The sequence below is a fragment of the Rhamphochromis sp. 'chilingali' genome, assembly GCF_963969265.1.
Source record: "Rhamphochromis sp. 'chilingali' genome assembly, chromosome: 20".
NCBI classification, from domain to species: domain Eukaryota; kingdom Metazoa; phylum Chordata; class Actinopteri; order Cichliformes; family Cichlidae; genus Rhamphochromis; species Rhamphochromis sp. 'chilingali'.
The window spans coordinates 14718825-14738478 of record NC_137947.1 but is presented as its reverse complement, the minus strand read 5'-3'; the positions used below and the strand labels follow the sequence as shown (position 1 = coordinate 14738478).

At 38.7% G+C, this 19654-nt stretch overlaps 2 protein-coding genes across 4 annotated transcripts in view; one reads left to right on the top strand and one right to left on the bottom strand.

Moving 5' to 3' along the window:
- mcph1 (microcephalin 1) overlaps positions 1-19654 on the top strand; it is a 36164-nt gene that overhangs the window by 15398 nt on the left and 1112 nt on the right. Inside the window, exon 14 of one of the 2 annotated variants that reach the window (XM_080868407.1) lies at positions 16475-16888. The exons of the other annotated variant lie outside the window; for it this stretch is intronic. Within the exon in view, the coding sequence (XP_080724533.1) occupies positions 16475-16543 (69 nt within the window). The 3' untranslated portion in view covers positions 16544-16888. Of the gene's footprint in view, positions 1-16474; positions 16889-19654 lie in introns of those variants that run through there. 2 annotated transcript variants of the gene reach the window in all.
- angpt2a (angiopoietin 2a) lies at positions 540-16468 on the bottom strand. 2 transcript variants are annotated; one of them, XM_080868408.1, is made up of 10 exons: positions 14724-16468; positions 11889-14641; positions 8551-8706; positions 7546-7667; positions 7200-7438; positions 6673-6800; positions 5506-5607; positions 4712-4878; positions 3462-3592; positions 540-1653 (listed from the first exon to the last, which is right to left on the bottom strand). In XM_080868408.1, the coding sequence occupies exons 2-10, from the start codon at positions 12153-12155 to the stop codon at positions 1481-1483; spliced, it is 1485 nt and encodes a 494-aa protein (XP_080724534.1). In that variant the 5' UTR covers positions 12156-14641; positions 14724-16468; the 3' UTR covers positions 540-1480. The 2 variants fall into 2 exon arrangements, with proteins under 2 accessions (XP_080724534.1, XP_080724535.1); XM_080868409.1 differs by having other exon boundaries at positions 14729-16468.

Sequence of the window (19654 nt, the reverse complement as noted above, 5' to 3'; positions counted from 1 at the left end):
ATCTACTCTTAACTATCCCTCTACAGTCTCTGCATTAGGCCAGCAATAAAGTGGTGTAAATCAAATGATCAAGACTACTCTTTACTAGAATAAGAGGAGGTTTGCATCAGTCTAATATCTCTTGAAATATCGTTACAAACTGAATCAGTTTATCTATATATAATGCAGCACGTGAAAACTAGGCTTAAGTCACTTTTTTATATTTCTTACAGTTTGAAAAATTCTAGACAAACATCCAAAAATGGATTTAAATAGTTTTTTGGTTTATTTTTGTATGAAATTTTACGACGGCAAACACTGGAAAATCTACTCTGTTCTCGATTGCGTCATTTCCCTGATGTTTTTATACATTACTTATTACATTACTCAACTGCCGTCTTGCAGTCAAGTTTGTTGCTCTACATCTTTCAATGGCTTTTCTCATTCTAGATTACCATCAGTAGCTAAACATGCATTGGTCCTTTGAGGCTTTAAATCCGAAATGTGCAGCTGAATCTAATAATGGCAACAATAAAATCACAAGTTTGTAGCATGTAGAATTTATTGTGTATTGTGGAAAAGATAAAATGACAGAAAGATTTGAAAGATCTTAAACAACACTTTAGCTGTATGGCAGATCAGCATCCACAAGGCTGTTTATTCTTTGTCACATGACTTATGCTTAACTATTATGTCACCCACTACAATGCAGAATCAACCTCTCTGCCTTGTGGTTGATTTTTAACATTCAATATCAGGTTTATAACAGCTACTCAAGCATTACATGTCCTAGTCTCCTAAAGCCAGTGTTAACTGGTGTCCAATTTTTCTTTGTTGTAGTTTGTTGTAGCTTCAAAAGAACCATTACATAAAAATGCAGATTAAAAAACATTCCCAGTACTGTAGAATTATATTAAAATAATTAATTTCCCTTCATGTGCAATAAAATTAATAACTAGCAATAAGAAATCTCCTTTCTTATATGATAAAGTTTAAAACCAACCTTAAAATCTACTTATAAATTAAACAACAAATGTACATATAATCTCTATAGCAAAACATTGTTATCATAAGAGAAACATTTTGTGGTATTTTTACATTAACATTTACATTTTGAAAAATGTTGACAATGCAAAAAAAAACTTTCACCAGATGTTTATCAGCATTTTGTACCATCGTCTCTATTATACAATGACATTGGCAGCTGTTTTTAAAAAATAGTTCAACTGTTAAAGTGATTCAAAGAAATTAAATGAATCTGATAAGCTAGCTGAATAGAGCCTGACCGATATTTTAATATATTTTAATATAACTCATTTTAATTACTATTCAAATAACTGTAAATACTACAGCTATGTGTATTGCTGTGACTCTCCATATTTCAAAATCTACCACAGAAAGATGCACAAAGGTGTATAAAAATATACGCACAAAGTGTTTTGGATCCCTTGAGAATTTTTATTTTTGGTCTTGTTGTTCCCATTTTCTTTAATCTGACTGTTCAAAGGGAACCCGAGAAGTCTGCTGGCCGGATCATCATTGTAGTGGTCTTCAGTGAGTAGCCTGAGCCTTTCCAGTAGTACCATTTGATTCCATTGAAGCGATTGGCGTTTTGGCCCTTTTGGTAATACATCCCATTCAAGTTGGACGGACCACAGGCATCAAACCACCAGCCTACAATAGAAAAACATTATTAATTTAACTGTTGTGTACTTTTTTTAGAGGTGGTAAGTTTGTGTTTAGACACATTACAACTAATCTGCTTGTTTAGATCCATTATACAAAACAACAGATTGTAAGGACAGTTATGTCTAATGTAGGCTTGAGCTGCCTACATTGGGGGTGGGGGGTCATTAATGTACCCTGTAAAGTAGTATTGCTTGAGGAAATTTGTCAGATTTCTCAGAAGCCAGTCCGGAGGAGCAAATGGCCTTGTGAAACTAGCGTAGTGCCCATTTGGGGAAAGTGTAAGCAGGTTATTTTTCTAGCTAAAGTTCATAGATTTCCTCTAAACCTGTGGCAGGCAGGCAGTCATAAAGTTACTGTTTTAAGAAGAGGGCAGCTATATAAGGATACGGTCAGTCAAATCAAATGTGTGTCTGACTGTGCGTGTTTAAAAAGTGACTGTCCGGAAAAGGTAGATGCCAGGTTTCTCAAGAACTGCTCATCCATTTGGGAAACCAGAGAGAAACAAAAAACAAAACAAAAACCCCAGAATTAAGTAAAGAAAGCGGACCCAATGTCTTTATGGAAACCACTTCGGGTTTTTAGAGTGATTACTTTTTGTGGAAGTTAGAACATTTTGGCCGGGCCTCATTTTTAAATTTTAAACCCATTTTAAAGTTAAGGTTTTTTGTGTTTATGGCGCTCCTCACCCACTCATCTGAAAATCCTTGAACTACACACAGCACTTACTCTCATACTCAGCAGCACACATACAGAAGAACTTTCAGACAGATTATTAATGGGGGTTTTTTAACCCTCGGCCTGACAGACGATCCATTTTATGCTATTTAAGTAACCATACGTCCATTATCATTTGTGATAGAGTCAAAATTCAAATGGTTTCAGAATGAAGTGAAGACGTGCTTTTGGGATATTTGGTGTATCAAGGTAGCACAAAGCATTCACAAGGTACTGCTGTCTGAGCACCGGCAGAAAAATAAGCTCCACCTAGGTTTTACCATGTGTGCTTCACATTAGCAAAACTCCTCAACTATTTCTGCACTAGAGAGAAAATTTATATGGTTCCTGAAAGATAAGAAGTATTTTGTAATTTACAAAATACAGCCAAAATTACAAAATAAGACCTGACAGGCTGTAGAATACTTGGCTGATAAAGGGTTAAAAAACTTGTTATTTTTGTGTGTTGTTTTGAAAGACATTATAGTGAGAAGTGCATTTAGCCCCGTTTAGATCCAGATTTATTGCATTCATTAGCATTTTTGTTTATTTCAATTTCATGCTTGTAATGACAGATCCCACTTTTCTCTTTTTGCTGGACCAGTGCCCCTCTGTTACAATTGTGTATAATGTGCTCAAAGGAGTCCCCTGTGAGAGACCCCTCATGGGAAAAAAAGGATAGGGTAAGGGTTTGTGTGTTTTCATGTTCACTTGGCAAACCCCAGTACTGAAGGAGGCAAACTTCTGGCAGCTGAGTTACTTTACGGGGAATGGACGAGGACCTTTAAGCCATCAGTAGAGAGAGGGAAAAGCTCTGTTCCCAGGCTATTAATGTGAGCCATTGTAGAGACTGAATTCCCCGATGAGTTGATCAGTGATTAAGTCTGAGCTAATTGTGCTCTTTGACACGACTACAAAAGGATGGCTGCCCTTAAATTGGCCTTAAAGATTTTTGGGGCAAGTGCCAAGATTTTGTATGGATGGGAATTTGTTCCAGAAAATGTCCATTACTGATTGACACGTTTTTATTTTTTAATTTTCCAAGCTAAGGCATGATATTTACAGTAGTGTGTTCCTACCTCCTGTTGTCAGTTGTGAACATTTGCAAACACATTTGTCATGGTCTGCATCCTTTGTACTGAATTCACTTCCTGGCTGCCCAATGCTGCTTATTTTGCCTGCCGTTCCGCTGTAGCCTTTAAGGTGTATCCTGTAAAATGGAAAAGGGAAAATGAAGGAAGAAGAGGAAGTCTGTAATTTCTGTTCCTCAAAAGGCATTGCTCAACCTCACTTATGTACTTCTTCGGCCTAACAGCAGAAGAACAGAAGCCAGCGCTATTTAATTTTGTTGATACTTGTGTCTAGCAAATATTTTAAAAAAAACTACTTTTATTTTATGACAGTGAAGTTTTTTTGTAATGCTATTTGTCTGTTTTCTTTTTAGTTATCCGGCATCGCTGAGCAAAAAAGATCTCAACACCAAATTAGAGTAGAGTGGAGACCTCAATAAAGCTGTGTTGAAATGGGACATTTCAAGCTCTGATTGTCAAATTAAGCTTCAGGTATAGAAGTCAGCTTTGATTGGAAAGCAAAAACATGTTTGGAGGTTGTCTTATTGTCAGGAAAGAATGTCTGAAAAACTGAGGCTTTTAATGCATTTCCTATTTTTCATGTACTGAAGAGCTTTAGTACGTTTTCTTTGGGCTGATGCCAGTACATCAGGATCAGGAAGTATATAGTGTTATACAGCATGAAACACTATCCAGGGACATTTCTAGAGTGGGTCCAAATAGTAGTTGTTGTTCAGCAGTTAAAATTGTATAAATGATAGTGATGAGTGATGAGGTCAATCAACTCAGTAGTCTTGTGTTTGTCAGTAAGGTAAAGGACGCATACTTGTGATGATCTAAAAGTTTGCATCCAGAGTAGCTGAAAACATTTTAAAATATTACACCCATACTTTTCTAATGCAGATTCAACTTGATGTTCACGTGTTGGAGATTGCACTCTGCTGCATTATGTTGAGAATATAGCTTGTTTTGAGGCTACTAGCTTCTCTATATTTACATATTTAATTTCATTGAGTTTCCAGGCTATGCTTTAATTATGTCATGTTATCTTGGCTCAAAATTAGCAGCAGTTTTTAGTATGTGTTAAGGATATCAGTCTTCAAAAGTGCTTTCGTAACAGTGTATAACTTGCTGATGGGCTTTTTTGTCCTTAATAACTTGAGCTGCACGAGCAGAAACATTTTGCTGCTCAAAGCATGAAATTTAACAAAATATTAATTACTTGCCACTTGGGGCCTGATAGATTTATTTCAACATACTTGTAATTTTGTGCTTCATTGTCAAGAGAAAATTGGTCGTATTGTGAGAATCCAGAGTTTCCTTCCCAGTCACTCAGCTGGATCCTTAATTTGTAGGACTGTTGATTTGACAGTCTGGAGACAAATTCATTTCCTAACCAGAATTCTCCAGAAGGTTCTCCGAATCCCTGAAAGTACACAAAAGAAAAGTTATAAAACTGTGTGAATGTCCTGCAGTCATTGCTTTTCAGTTTAACAAGGAGTACACCAATGGGAGATCAGAATGTGCTACATTTTTGACTATAACATTAAAAGTTATTTTTCCTCTGAATATAAAATATTTAATCTGTTTACAAAATCCAATTTAAGAAAAAATCACAAATATTCACTTTTACAATAAGAAGTTAATGAAAAAACCATGTCAGTTTTAACTACGCTTGCATTCATAGTGTCAGCCCAGTTGTATCCTACTTGTCGTTGTACAATTTCAGGGGCATTGGCTGTAATAACAGTGGAATTGAATATGATACTTAATGACAAAGAGCGAAAAATATGTATAGCCTCTTTCTAAAATGTGAGGGGGTAAATGCTACTATTATTTTCCTGAACAGAAGATGGGCATTGCTTCTCTGTGTTAGTGGTTACGGTTTGTTCCTTCTTTGAATTACCTCAGAGGAGACAATCTCCAGCTCCTTAAAATATAGTCAATGGCCCAAACCAAATCTGACCACTGTTGGGCTGTTTGATTTGGAATGGAGGCCGTAACCTGGGTAATATTATTTTTAAGGGAAGAATTTCTTCCTCGAAGCTTTTACCTTTTTGTACTCTTGCCACGTACGGTGAAAGTCAACACGGCCGTCAAAGCGTTTTTGTATAACAGTCCAGCCACCTCCTTCTGTCTCCATGTCACAGAAAGCCTACAGACACAATGAAAAAAAGAGGAGTGAAAATTTATTCAAATATAATCCTCTGTAAACAGTGCATACTTATTTATATTTTGACCTAGATAAAATAAATGTGTTCTAGGTTTCAGAAGTGCAGTCAGAAGTTTTAAAAAGTATCTAAGGAGATCACAGTTGTAGCTCAAGCATGCGCGTTGCTGATAAAAGTCAATGAACGTTTTAAGCTAACCTCGCTGCCCTTTTTAAAAGACAAAACTGAATTTCTCCTAAAGCAGCATGCTCTGTTTTATTAACTGATAGGTCAGATCATGCCTGTGTGAATGTTTATGTACATTTTGAAGATTTTCAGTATGTGCTGGCACTGATACATGTGTGACGTACGAGTGAGTGATTTTTAATGATCTAAAAAAGTGTGCCTTACCCATTTATGGCTCAGTCACACGAGAGAAAAAATAGGATGGCAACATCCTTGTCACTAGGAAGGCAACTTGTGTCCAAACAGTCATGGTCCAATTGGGACTGACTTCACTCTCCAACAGATTAGCGAAGGTTTGCAAATAATTGCTGCTTAATTTATAAATGTGTATGGATTGCCAACATATTTCAATCAGTCTGCATCAATGAGCACAATTAATCTGCAACAGGGGACTCAACTGGTTGAAATAATTTCTGTTTCCAGTCTACTTGAATTGCTTTTTATTGCTTTTGCTGTGTACGTAGATGGCACCAAATTTAAGAGTTTTGTGGATTTTTCACTGTTAACTGCCGTGTTGTCACAGATTGCATATAATCATCAACTTGCTGTTCAGTCACAAAGTAATAGCAGACCGTCTTTGTCTTATTTCTGTTTTACCGCAATCTTGAGGCTCCAAAGTTGTTTTAAAGACACATTGATTGCGAGTGTTTGCAGATTTTGCCCTCATCTTCAAAGCAACCTTTTCAAAGGGAACAAGTTTAATGGGCATGGTTGCAGTCATTTTGTTTGTCCCATACCCACCAACCACTGTTTTTTCTAGTATGACTGTAGCATGATAATGTAGCATAAAACCAGCTGAAAACAGTCAGTCAGGCCTACTTTACCTTAACCTCCATTGTACTGTTGGGTAATGTTAGCGTGTAGACACCACTGTTGGTATTTCCTGATTTGTAGACGGCAGCACAGTCCATGAATGTAGTAGGTGTGTCCCGCATCATGACAGTTTTAGGACCTGTAGAAGAAATTAACTTTTTCATTTTAAACAACTCACAGCTGTATAGCATTTAGCTGTCAGGTTGTGCTAAGCTAATATGTTTGGATTATGATAAAAGTTCTGCATGTTTCTTTAGTCTCAAAACGTAAAGTTTAAAAGACTTAAGCTGATGGGAAACAGCTAGCCTAGGTAGTATAAAATCAAACGAAATAGCAACAGCTTGTAGCTTCATCTTAACTGATTTAATGCTATTGGTCTCGACTTTTACTTTTACGTCAAGCTGTCTCAGCCTACATGTAAGGTCTACGGTCGGACCCCTTAGCAAATGTAGGCTGACATAAATGCTACTTAAAAGACCCCCTACTTGATCTTTCATTTTAAAAGAGGTTACAATGGCCTGATGAGGGGCTGCCTCACCTTGAGCGGTGCCAGAAGCGATGTTAGAAATGAGGTTGTTCACAGTGTCCAGTAGCTCCTGCTGCTGATACTGCAGGGCTGTGTTGTTGGTTGAGACTTTGAGCAGTTGCTGCTCCAGCTCACCGATGATAGCCGTCTGCTTCAGTATCAGAGTCTGGAGCTGCTCCTTTTCTTCTTGAAGCGTCTTCATCTCCACCTGCCTCTGCTCCTCCATCTCTTTTACTTTCTTCTCTAGAAAACTGAGGAGAAGCATGCAGGTTCAGCAGGTAGCTTCTTCATTGCCTAAATACTGCTGCTAGTGAATTTGAAAATTTAAAATTTTTCCCATTTTGTTTGCTTTCCTCACCTGTTCTTGTCATTCAGTTTGTTGATGTCGTTTGTTTGGACAATTAGTTGCTTTTCCAATTTGTTGGTTGACAAAGAGTTTTCAAGAAGCTGGCGCTCAATCCGAGTTGTATGATGAATAACCTAAAATTAAAAGAACGAAATGAAGCACAGTGTCTTAGCCATATCTCATTATAGGTCATCCATTGATTCTGTAGACTTGAGACTTGAGATTGTGCTGTAAATGTTTTGTACTGTCTTTATGTCAATTGGTTGCCAATATCCTAAGAATTGGATGGACCCAAATGAAACACTCTTTTACTTTGGATATAATGAAATTAAATATTATTGTGCTTTCAGGTTTAATACAACAGCCAATTTCCTGGAAATAAAAACCTTTAAACATGTAAATAAGTCCTAAATTTAATAAGAGTCAGAGATATCAGTCAAGAGCCAATCTGGACATGAATCTTTGTATTTCGTCACGTTGATCAAGTTAAACTGGGTTTGCGCCTGTGAACAAATAACCATTTTAAAATGGAAAAAAACATGACAGGAAAGAACAGCCAAGTTCCAATACAGCAGACATACCTGAACAAGGGGAAACTGAGAATCCACGTATTTTCACAAACCTACGTATTGAACTGCACATGGGGTTGGGGACCTTGCCACCAATTTCCCAGTTCGGAGGAACTGAACTCAGCAAAAAGCAGCTTGTTTACATGGATCCTAGCTGTGTGTCTCCAATGGAGCTGTTGATGTCTTTGAACAGACGGATGTCTGATTGTGACAAACTGATAGACCCTTTCTCTGGGAATACAAGTGTGCTAATAACAGGAAATGCTGTACAGTTGGCTCACATAAGGTCATTGACGTGTAGCCACAATAATAAACTGACGCCATCATGCCTGTTTTTCTCTCTGCTTAATTTTTTTTAACACTTGCAAACGATAATATTTATTGCAGCGTTTCACTGAGTAGGCTGTTATTTCTGCTTTTGAGGAATAAACAAAATGTGCAGTTTCACCTGTGCCTCCACATTGGTCAGTTTCCTTGTTTGCTCAGCAGTTTGACTTAGCAGGTTTGTCCCGATTTCAATCATTGTAGCGGTGTGGTTGTGTACAGCAGTCTGTTGGATTTGGATCATGTCCTGCTTCATGCTGTCCTGTATGTAGCTCTCAAGCTGCAAAAGAGAACGATGATAATTAGGTTTAGACAGTTTTTGTGAGCTACCGATTCTCTTCATCACCTGGTCATTTTGTTGTATATAATCCTGTGTATTAGGGGTAATACAGAGGTCTACATATTGACATTAGTATGGGACACAGAGATTCTGTTTCTCATTGGTTGTGGACAAGCAAGAAATCAGGAGTTAAATAAAATGTTTCTCATGAGCTAAAGCTACTTTCAGGTACTCGCTTATTCACAAGAGGTCACCACAGCAGGCAGCTCCCTTCCTAACGCAACCCCCAAAGGGATTTGTGTCTCCTTCTGGGATTTAACGGGCGCTAACCTGACGCTTGTTTTGTGAATATGTGAGCCATTACACCTGCCTCCCTAAAACTGTATGGACTCTGATAATATATATTTTTTATAATCTGTAACCCTAATAAATGTAAGTGCTCTGTGTATTTCATTAGTAATGTGGATGATAATGTAAATGTCGGAAATAGGACGATAATACAGTGAAAACATGCACCAAGATTGATTTTTAAGATGGGACCACAGGGATAGAAATTTACAAAGGTTGCCCATCATGAGGCCTTTTCACTGAAAACCTGTCTCGTTTCAGTGTCAAACATTACGTAACCTTGCCCGTGTCAAACTTCTTAATGATTTAGGGATTTGTTCTCGTCTACCTTACTGTATTGCCAGATTTAGACCCAGACTAATCATTAAGTTATTTCCTGCATGGTGTTCCTGAGTGGCAATCAGGTCACACGACTCGTAAACAGGATGGAAGTGCTGAGTGAGAAGTTACATCCTTCATGACAGTGTGCAACTTGTGTGCAACTGGAAACCAGCGTCAGTCGAATATCGATGTTATCTCCTCTTAGTTTGCATAATCACTGTTGTTATTTATTCATCAGTCAGAAATGCAACGGCAGACATTTTATTTGACTACTAATACTTATGCTAAAACAACCAAAGGCTGCAATTAGTGCTGATTTTGTTTGTCTTCCTCTCTTGCTGTCTAGTTTGTTTATGTTCTCGGATTCACGCAGATATGTGGAAGGGTGTCATTTGAATTGTTGGCAGGATGTCCCATTGATAGTCAATGATCTAATCAGTTGTTTACTCTGTGTGCCTCAGAGGCATCAGTGAGGCAATGACTGTGTTCCTCAGTCATGTGACAGACATTTTTTCTCCAGCTGTCATCAGTTGGTGCGGCATGAATAGTACTTTCATTAATGAAATGAGTACACTCTAATAATAAAGCACAACAAACCTACTGATTTGCAACTTTTTCTTTTCTAATGTGCAACTTTATTTAAAGACCCCCAGTATGCTTATTTGACTGCTGTGAAGTCCTCTGCATAGATGGAATTGCTTGTTTTTTCAGATTATTTTCTTTTCGTCTAATCTCTTCCATCCATCCACCAAACCATTGATGGATGGAGGTGATGATGAGATTTATAACCTCAGTGAGGCAGGGCTGTGAGGCATTCATTCAAACATGAAGCAGGCAATATTTCAATTCACCTTAGCTGCTTATTGTTTTTTAGGGTTACATGACATACATTTTTCTCAGTGGAGCTTTTAATGAAGAGTTAAAATAGAGTTTGAGCGCTCTGGAAAGCTGTGCCTGAACACGCTCTCACCTGCTGGATTAGATGAGCCTGAGTATCTTTTGCTGTTCTGATGTTGAACAAATATGTCTCTCTTACTTTATTTGCGATGACGGTGTTCACCTCACTTTTAATACACACAACAAATTTCTGCTTAAAATTACTAAAAAGTCTCCCTACAGCTATTGGGTAGCAAAGTCATTGTCACAGTCAGCACAGTTTCCAAATGACACTTCAGTGTCATCAACTGCTGTGAGTTTTCAGTTATTCATTATGGCAGAATTAAGAAATACATTGGTTTGTTTTGTATATTAGTATATGCCTTAATACTTAATATGACATAGTGCAGCTTTTTCACACCTGAGTTGTGAGTTCTTCTCCCTAAAGTGTTAATTTGAGGCAGACATGTAACAGATGAAGATAAGGGAGTCGTCTTCTGTGCGCAGAGACTGATGTGAAACAGATGAAGTGCGCTGCTCCAAGTAAAACCACATTTTTAGTGCCACATACTTAATTAGCAATCTTCTTTAGTCTGTAAGAAATATCTGGGCGATCAGTACATTAGACGTGGCTTTGGATAAATGTTCGTTTGTATTGTGAACAGGCTGTGATTTCTGAGGCAGCGCTTGAGTCTTTGTGTGAGTATAGCGCCATGTAACGGATCAGGGTTTGTTTTATGTTACGAGACGGGGGTCGTGTCATCAAACTGTGAGATGCTTTTTGTGTTTCTGGCTCGTCTTGTTTCGTTCTGATCATTAATCACACTCAGAAAAGGCCCAGGAAAAGAAACATCTCGCTTCTTTTGCTTGAACATGTAATGGCTCAGTAAACTGAAAGGAAAGTGTGCATCCACTCGTGTGGACACCTGCGCCTGCAAGTCTTTGTCAGTCCGGGTTGAATAAAGGTGTCTCACAGACACTGAGCACATTTTTTTGTGTCAATTTCAAATGTCATTAAATCAAAATAGATTCTCAAAGAGCCTTTCATCCATTCATCCATCCATTTTCCCAACCACTTATCCAACTTAAGGACGTGGGAGAGCTTTCAGAAGAGTCTTTCAGTCTTACAAAAACAAGTTTTGTTTTGTTCTTTCTTTTTTGTTGAATATGTGGTTGTTGGTGCTGTGATTTCTTTTAACTGCTTCTATGTAACTACACAGTGAGAGAGAAAAAACTGTTCTTGTTTTAATTTGGTCAAAACTTTCTCATATCAGAGAGCTAGTGGTCCGACACAATGAGCCATTCACCACGTGAAATGTGCAAGTTTCACATAATCATCTGTTCCACCCATAAAAGTATATTTGATACTTGCACGTAAGTGTAGAGGCAATATGGTGAGAGAATAATTTACTAGTCTTTGCCCACGTTGGGACAAAAGATCGGCATGAAAGTATCTCCACTTTGACACCCCTGTGGTGACTCCTTCAGCTCTTCACCACATTTTGTCCTCTTTCACATCATTGCAGTTTTTGGTACCTACGGAGGCTTTCTGTCATTACTCTTAACTTACTGCGATACAGTTTAACCACTGCGTTTAAATTTCTTTCACTGATGTCAAGGGTGTGACACAATTTTACCTTAAGCAGCCACTGCGTGTTGTTCTCCATGCTGATCTCCAGTTGTTCCAGCCTCTGAATTGACTCGTTGTCCGTAGGTCCGTCCTTCTGGACAGGATAGTTGTAGTTGTTATACTGAGTTTGGCAGTTATCCTGCTCAGGCAGCAGAAACGTATAGCTGCAAGGGCCATTTTGGATTTGATATTGTGTTTTCTCAGCAGCACTGAATCCAGTTCCCAGACCAAGGCACAAGCTTAAAACTAGTAGGTCCACATTCAGCATCTTCATTGTAGATCGAGTTATGTTAAACTTACAAATAAACCCCCTTGGATTTTCAAGGTTTCTTTAATCTTATCTCTATCTGATTAGATATCTTCTTCCAGCAGCATCCAAGTGTAAACAGCTCTCTTGAGTTTCTGCAGGTTCCTTTTATTACCTCTCAGTGGTAGGAGGAGAAGAAGCCATCAGGAATGAGAGGTAGTGTGTCCTAAGGTTGATGGTGCCAGACTGCATGTGCTCGCCTTTCATTAGACCCCTGACCACTTGCTATAGTGCTTTAAACTGTGAGTTTAAACCACACCCCCTTGCCTTTGGCCAGTCAGTGTGAAGAGCACTGAAGTGGAGATTCCTTTCAGTACACGCTCGCTGAGCAACACACAGGAGCAGATGCACAAACTACACATCTTCTACTATATCCTCCACAATACCCACATGTTTTTTTTGCTTTAGTTGAACAACTACTCAGGATGCAGCTGTCCACCTTCAGCACACTCTTTGATAGTAGCAGCGTCCATCCCATTCATTGAAAAATGTTTCCCGGTTTACAGCAAGCGCCCTGAATGGGAGATTCAAAGGAAGAAGTGTCCATTTCAACTTTATTATTAACTATTTCCTGTTTTGTACATATAAGCAGCACCTACATTAAATACACTGTCCTCTTTTTTTTTTTTTAATAAAATTGGTTTATTTGATAAGCTCAAAATTTCTTAAAACTCTAAATAGATTTTCATTTCATGTCATTTATTATTTCCCAGTGGTTCAGAGTGGCCGTTTTATGACCTCCAATTAGAAAAACAAGATGGGTTTTTTTCATTTGCATCTACTTCAGAGTTTAAATGACATTAGCAGAACCATGATTCACAAGTATAATGAAGCATTAGATGCTTTTACCCTTGAAGACCAAAAAAGTCACAGGAAAGCTCATTGTTTTTTCCTTCTTACAAAAAAGAATCCATTTTTACAAAGCAGGTTTTTCTGTTAGGTTGGGAGTTTTAATCTCAGCAAGTTGTGGGTGTTTTCTGTAGCCTAGCCCATTGTTGTTTACACAAGCCCAAAATAGCCCAACAAAACATGGTCCCACACTCTTACACACAGCAAAGTGCAATTTTTTAAAATTTATTTATTTATTCTCATTTATTTATTTTACAGACTGAATGTTTTTGAAGCCTTCTAAAAGGTGTTGTGATTTTCCAGGATGTTCTGATAGTAATTAGGAGTAATGGAATATTTCCAGAAACTGTGGTGAACAACACGCCTAAAATGCATGCATTAGCGATTTGTTTTTCTGTGGCTTAAATAATGTTTTGCAGCAGAGAGCAAAACATTATTGTGAAAACTAATGGTTACGTTTGATAGAAAATTAGGGAACTGGCTTCCAGCAGCATGTAATGATACAAGCACGTGCATCCATTTATTTTTATAATAACTATTCTGCAACACACAGAGTGCATACTGTGGGGTCTTTTTGTCCAATTGGAGCACTATCTTGACATGACAAAGTTGTTGTAGTCAGTAAAAAAAAATGAAGGGCTCTGTGACATCAGAAAACTAACCACATGTGTGATGTGTAGTCTAATCACATTTTAGTGGCACCTAGAGGGGTCTTCTCGATGTCAAAATGACAAAAAACTGAATCGGACTAAACTTACAACACACGAACATGCACAATTTTAATGTTTTATATAACACACTGGACTCAAAGTGCAGGCTGAAAAAACAAGGTAAACTAGTTCAGTAACTCAGAACCTCCTTTAGCTGCAGCAGCCTCCATCAAATGTTTCCTGCACCACAAGTAGGAGGAATGTTGAACCATCACTCCTACAAGACTGTTTTAGGTCATCATTATTTCTGGGATGATTTGCTTGAACATTTAATTTCACTGAGTTGCTCATTCGACAACATCTCAGTTCAGTTTTCCTAAACACTGCTTCTCATTGTTTTCAACCTCTGGGTCATTTTCTCATTGCACCATCCAGCCTCTACAAAGCAGCAGGTCATGTAGCTCTCCCCTTACATTTTCTTGTGAAAACTTGTGGAGCGATGAATACATTGGTCTTTCAAAATGCTTTTGTAGATGTTTGCCATCGTTGAGCATCACTGTAATGCTTCTCATATGGTTTTGTCAAAGATGTTGCAATTGAGGCATGGTGCATACCAGCCAATATTTCTTGAGAAGAGCAGATTGATAATTGTAGATTTACATGAATAGTACAGCTGTTAAATATTTATTTGTGTCACGGGCTGCGACGGCAGACCGTGGAGTTGTAGAGAAAGTAGGGCCCAAACGCGAGACTCAAGTGAAGGACAGTGGATTTATTTATGGCGAGTGGACAGAAACGACAACTATATATAATTCAAGCACTGTGACTCCTGTGGCGATTCCTCCAAGAATCCCACACAGTGCACGTGTCCATAGCAGTGAAAAGGTGACAACTCCAAAAACCCGATTCCACTCTGTGATTTCCCCTCGTGACGACGTTCCTGACTCCCGACTCCTGGTGACACAAAAACACACACAGCTCAGCAGGCAGCCTTTAGTAGCGAAGCCGATCACAACACACTAATCTACGGAGGTACTTAACAGGTTCGACTTAGTATAATCCCGCGCCGACTGGGGCTCCGCCACCTTCTTAAATAAGGCGCCCCTCATGAAGCCATCAGCTGCAGCTGGTGAGGGCTAATGGGCGGCAGGTGCGGCAGTCCCCAGTGCGGGAACACTTCCGGATCGCAGTCCCCTCAGCGACCCCAAAACATCCGGGAGCACCCAGGGAGAAAGGACAAAAAGGGAGAGAAAACCACCATAACATATGGAAAAACATATACAAGAAATACATGAGCTCTGGGTCATCAGACCCAGACCATGACAATTTGATCCAGTTTGATTTGTTTAGATGACGTTCAGACCACATTTATGAGCACTCGACGTTCACAAACCTTTTCATGGGACAGTACAAATACCAAAACAGAATTGTAGGAAGTAGCCTGATGTAATAGTTATGGTATAAAGGAAATGTTACACATTTTAAGCACATTACCAAAGAGGAAGGACATGCAGTCATTGCAAAAATATTGACTTTTTCAGGTGTTCAGGCTGAATCACCCACGCAGTAGATTGATCTGCATCACTTTCAGTATTTCAGTTTATTTTACCGTCATTGAAAACTAAGGGAAGGGCAGGAACATCAACAGTGATTCAGTTAAACATACATCCAGTCCAGGGACCATTCATTAATTGAATTTATTACTGCTCCATTTATACAGCTTCCTTATGCTGTTAACATATGTAAAGTCTGCTGAGCTGTCGAGAACACAAAGTGTTTGATTATACAAGGATGCTAATTTATTCATCCTGGTTACAGCGCTGCTCATGCTGTCTGTTTGCCTCCACTGCCCTCTCTGGATTCTCACTTTACAAAAAAAAATGTAAAATTTGAATAAATAAAAGGTAATAAAATGCAGCTCATCCATTGTGTTACAATTTTGTACATTTTTGGCATCAGTACCATTTTGTTGGGGTGAAAAAGGTTCTTGCTTCCACAGCCCAAATGCATGCTTATTAGTTTGAACGTGTTTGAATGTGAGCTATATAAAACAATTCAAGTCCATAGAATAAAGTGTTGTATGAATATATGTGAAAAAGGGGGGATCTGGTTAGTCGTAGCTTACTGTAGAAACTCCTCATCATTGTCTGCTTTGTTTCACTGGAGTCAGAAGCACAAATCAAAAACCTTACCTGATTTAACTTGACCTTATTTCCCCTTCAAGGTTGCCTCCTGCACCTCTAGACAGCACAGCTTCTCTTTATGTCAGACTCAATTCACGGGACTTTATCAACTTCCCAAAAATGAAAGTCAAGGATTATCTTTTAATACACTGGAACAGATCCAACGTGCATCACAAACGCACAAATTCAGGGGGGCAGAACAAAAGTTCTAGGCATTAATATAAAAACAACAACCACACCAATAGAGGATCTCGACGTGTCGGAGAACCAGACCTAGAAAGTGAGATTGGCTAAATTTAAAAAAGATTTTGGACTTTCATGGGTTACGTTTATTGATTACATTTCATATGCGATTGCGCTGTTTATCAATTAACTCAAGCATTTTTTTCCACATTATGTTAAATTAAAAAAAGGTTTTAGCATATATGCTGATACTGATGCAGTGGGCTTTAGCTCGTCTCTACCCTTAAAAATTGGTATTAATGTTCGACATTAATAAGATACAAACAGAATTGTGAGTTATGATAAATCTATCTGCAACTACTTTGAGGGTAGATGGTCTCTGTTTCTCGTTTGTGTCACACTTTTCACTGTTTCTCTACAGCTCCGACAACAGCTGGACAGTGTTTGTAGAGAAGTCTGTCACTTCCACGCAACCTCACCAATATTCTAGAGACCAGAGCAATAACAAGGATGTTTTTGCCCACAGTATGGGGAATACACATTTTCCTTCATGACCAATGATCATGGACCAATCTAAGCCTTTGACTGGGGACTTATTTGCTTATTTGCTCCTACATTGTCACCGTGATTGTCATTCGTCATAAATGGCAGGCGAAATAATTGATAGACAAACTTCTTCTTGTATGTGTGCTTCTGTTTTTCCTCCCATATTATAGCTCAGATAAAGTCTTTTAATCTTTAATGAGGGTTAAATTTAATGTGATGCTATTTCCTGAACTCTTTCCTCAACAGTATCTGATTTTGTGAATAAAGACTTAAAGCCTTGAAGTCTGTTTTTTGCATGTATTTGACTTGGTATAGAGCCGTTTGCCCCTTCAGTTTATCAGCTGAACCCTGCTGCGTACTGTACAGAACTGTCGTGAGAATTTAGAGCATCAGTTACCAAACTTGAAAAGAAAGACCCTCCAAGAAAATCACAGCCTCAGTCAGGCAAAGAGCTTCAAATAAGTCTGAGAACAAGGTGAGCTTAAAAAAATGAAACAAGGCACAGAGGTTGGGATTGTAGTTCAACTTGTTCTTACCTGAGTTTATGTGATTCTAATCCGATTAGAGTTACTTGGATGTATCAGAGTTTGATCAGAATTTATCAATTTTCTACTGCAATAAACTGTATTTGAGTGAGGTTTAGCATTTAGCTGTGGGTTGCAAATGTCTGCTGTTGCTGTCTAAATTGGTCTCATATGCTGCAGTGATTGTGCGTTGGTTTAGGCCGTGAGGGTGTGTGCCTCCCAGCCAAACTGCTGCTTTATCTCCAGCAGCCACCTTCAGGCTATTTTCAGTACTTCAGTGCTGAAACTGGCTTGAAGGAATCAGATTTGTGATTCTGATGAATGCAAATTAGATTTTTGAGGGTCAAAGTGGACACTTTAATTTGCTCCACAGATGAATAACATTTTTGAATTTGACTTGAATTTATTCATCGGCGGCAGCACACATTAGTATCATGTAAAAGCGGTTTCAGGGAAGAGTGCTCTATTTGCCTCTTTTAGTGCCGTGTAGGTTGACAGCACTGATCTTTAAAAGGGAGAGAATTGTTTTCATGTTTATCAGAGAAAGAAAAGCTGTGACTCATATTTATCAAGTTTCCATTTGAAATCTTGGTAGAACTACAAGGGACAAAGGTTTCCTGAAAATCTGAACACAATGAATTCTGGGAAGTGTGCCAAAAAACCTAACAATGTTTGATGGATTAGTGAGCAGTCATCGGGAGATTAAATTGACTCATAATTCCTTGTAAAGTCACACAATATGAGTTCATGATTATTCTGTGTTTGTCTCTGCTTGGCCACCGTGGAGCGATTGTGGTGGTGTTTTTGCTTGTGTCCCCTTTTCATGACTGTGTGGGCATGTACAGTTTATACTGTACTAAACCGACAGCTCACTTCCTCACAGACCTTTTTTCCCCCGCAGATGGCATTTTGACACGTCACAGTCGATAAATCTCAGGACTAAATAATGAAAAGAATTAAGAATAAATTGCTTCTTCCTCAGGGCCCTGAAACTGTGCATGATGGCTCATTCTTAATCTGTCATTAACTGTTGTGAGACTGGAATATAATTAATCCATGGTTAATGGTGCTAGTAGCACCTGCATGTTTACTGCTATCACAGGGCAAAATGATGTGAACATGCTTGTGCTTATTAATCCAGTTTGGTAAAGTCATATAATCCCCATTAGAGCTCATAGACTTCATCCAGTTAACAATGAGTTTTTCTGCAACGGAATCTCTGTCATTATGTATAGTTGTGATGAATGAGATGTTAAAAGTGGAAAACATTTGATGTGGCAGGTTCAGTGCCTTTAATTTAGCTTTTAGACATTTTGAGTAATGCTCTTTGCTCTGTCAGAAGTTGGATTACAAAAAAACTGTCATTACTATGCTAATTAATTCCTGGAGTCTCTTTATTTGAGTCAGCATCAAGAAACAGACAACAAAGTCTGCCACACATGCAGAGCTGTAACTTTTACACTTCTGTTTTTGTGCAAAACATTTTAATGAACTCTGGATTTGCTGTTAAAGAGCCAGAATAGCTTCTAAGTCTTGTTTCCAGCTTTTGTGCTGAGGTATGCCAATAAGCTGCTGGCACTAACTTCATATCCTCACTGGCACGTCATAGGTTACGTCTTACTATTAATGAGTTGGAAGACCTTTTGCCTTCAGAATTGCGTTAATACTTCATGGCACCAATTCAACAAGGTGTTGGAAACATTCCTCAGGGATTTTGGTCCATATTAACTCGATAGCATCACATCACTTGCTGCAGATTTCTCAGCAGCACATCCATGATGCAAATCTCCCACTGCTCCACATCCCAAAGGTGTCCTGTTGGACTGAGATCTGGTGATCTCACTGTCATGTTCAAGTAAGCAGTTTGAGATGATTTGAACTTTGTGACATGCTGCTATATCCTGCCAGAAGCAGTTATCAGAGGATAGGTACACAGTGATCGTAAAGGGACGGGCATGGTCAGCAACAACGCTTGGGTAGGCTGTGGCCTTTAAATAATACTCACTTCATACTAAGGGGGCCAGAATGGGTAAAGATAATATTCAGTTCAGGACAGGTCATTTCGGAAACAGGCTCAGGGAGGCGCAGCTCTCTACTGCTACTGTTTGGTGGAGAACATGCATTATGGAAATGAGAAGACAAATTTAATGACATGCAGCAGTAGTACATAAATACCTGGGGAGTGGACAGAGGTGAGTAGAGAACTCCTGCAGATCAGATGAGATTAGGCATGCTCACGGTGGTATGGCCGCAAGCATAAAATATTCCCCGCACATCGCAACAGACTGAACTGTTGATTCAAGGCAGATTCCGTGTTTTCATGATATTTATACTGAATTCTGACCCTACCATCTGAATGTAGTCAAATAAATCCAAAACTCATTAAGCAAGTTTTTCCCCCAATCATCTATTGTCCAATTTAGGTGAGCTTGTGTGTATTGTAGCCTCAGTTTCTTCTTCTTAGCTGATAGAGGTGTCACCTGGTGTAGTCTAATGCTGCCGTAGCTCATCTACTTCAAGTTCTGATATGT

Excerpts from the sequence above, each read along its gene's own strand:
- angpt2a (XM_080868408.1), bottom strand. The coding sequence starts at position 12,155 with ATGAAGATGCTGAATGTGGACCTACTAGTTTTAAGCTTGTGCCTTGGT. Across the intron at positions 8,707-11,888 it reads ACACGCAGTGGCTGCTTAAG|CTTGAGAGCTACATACAGGA; the intron begins GTAAAATTGTGT and ends TCTCTTTTGCAG. Across the intron at positions 7,439-7,545 it reads AAACTGAATGACAAGAACAG|TTTTCTAGAGAAGAAAGTAA; the intron begins GTGAGGAAAGCA and ends GCTTCTCCTCAG.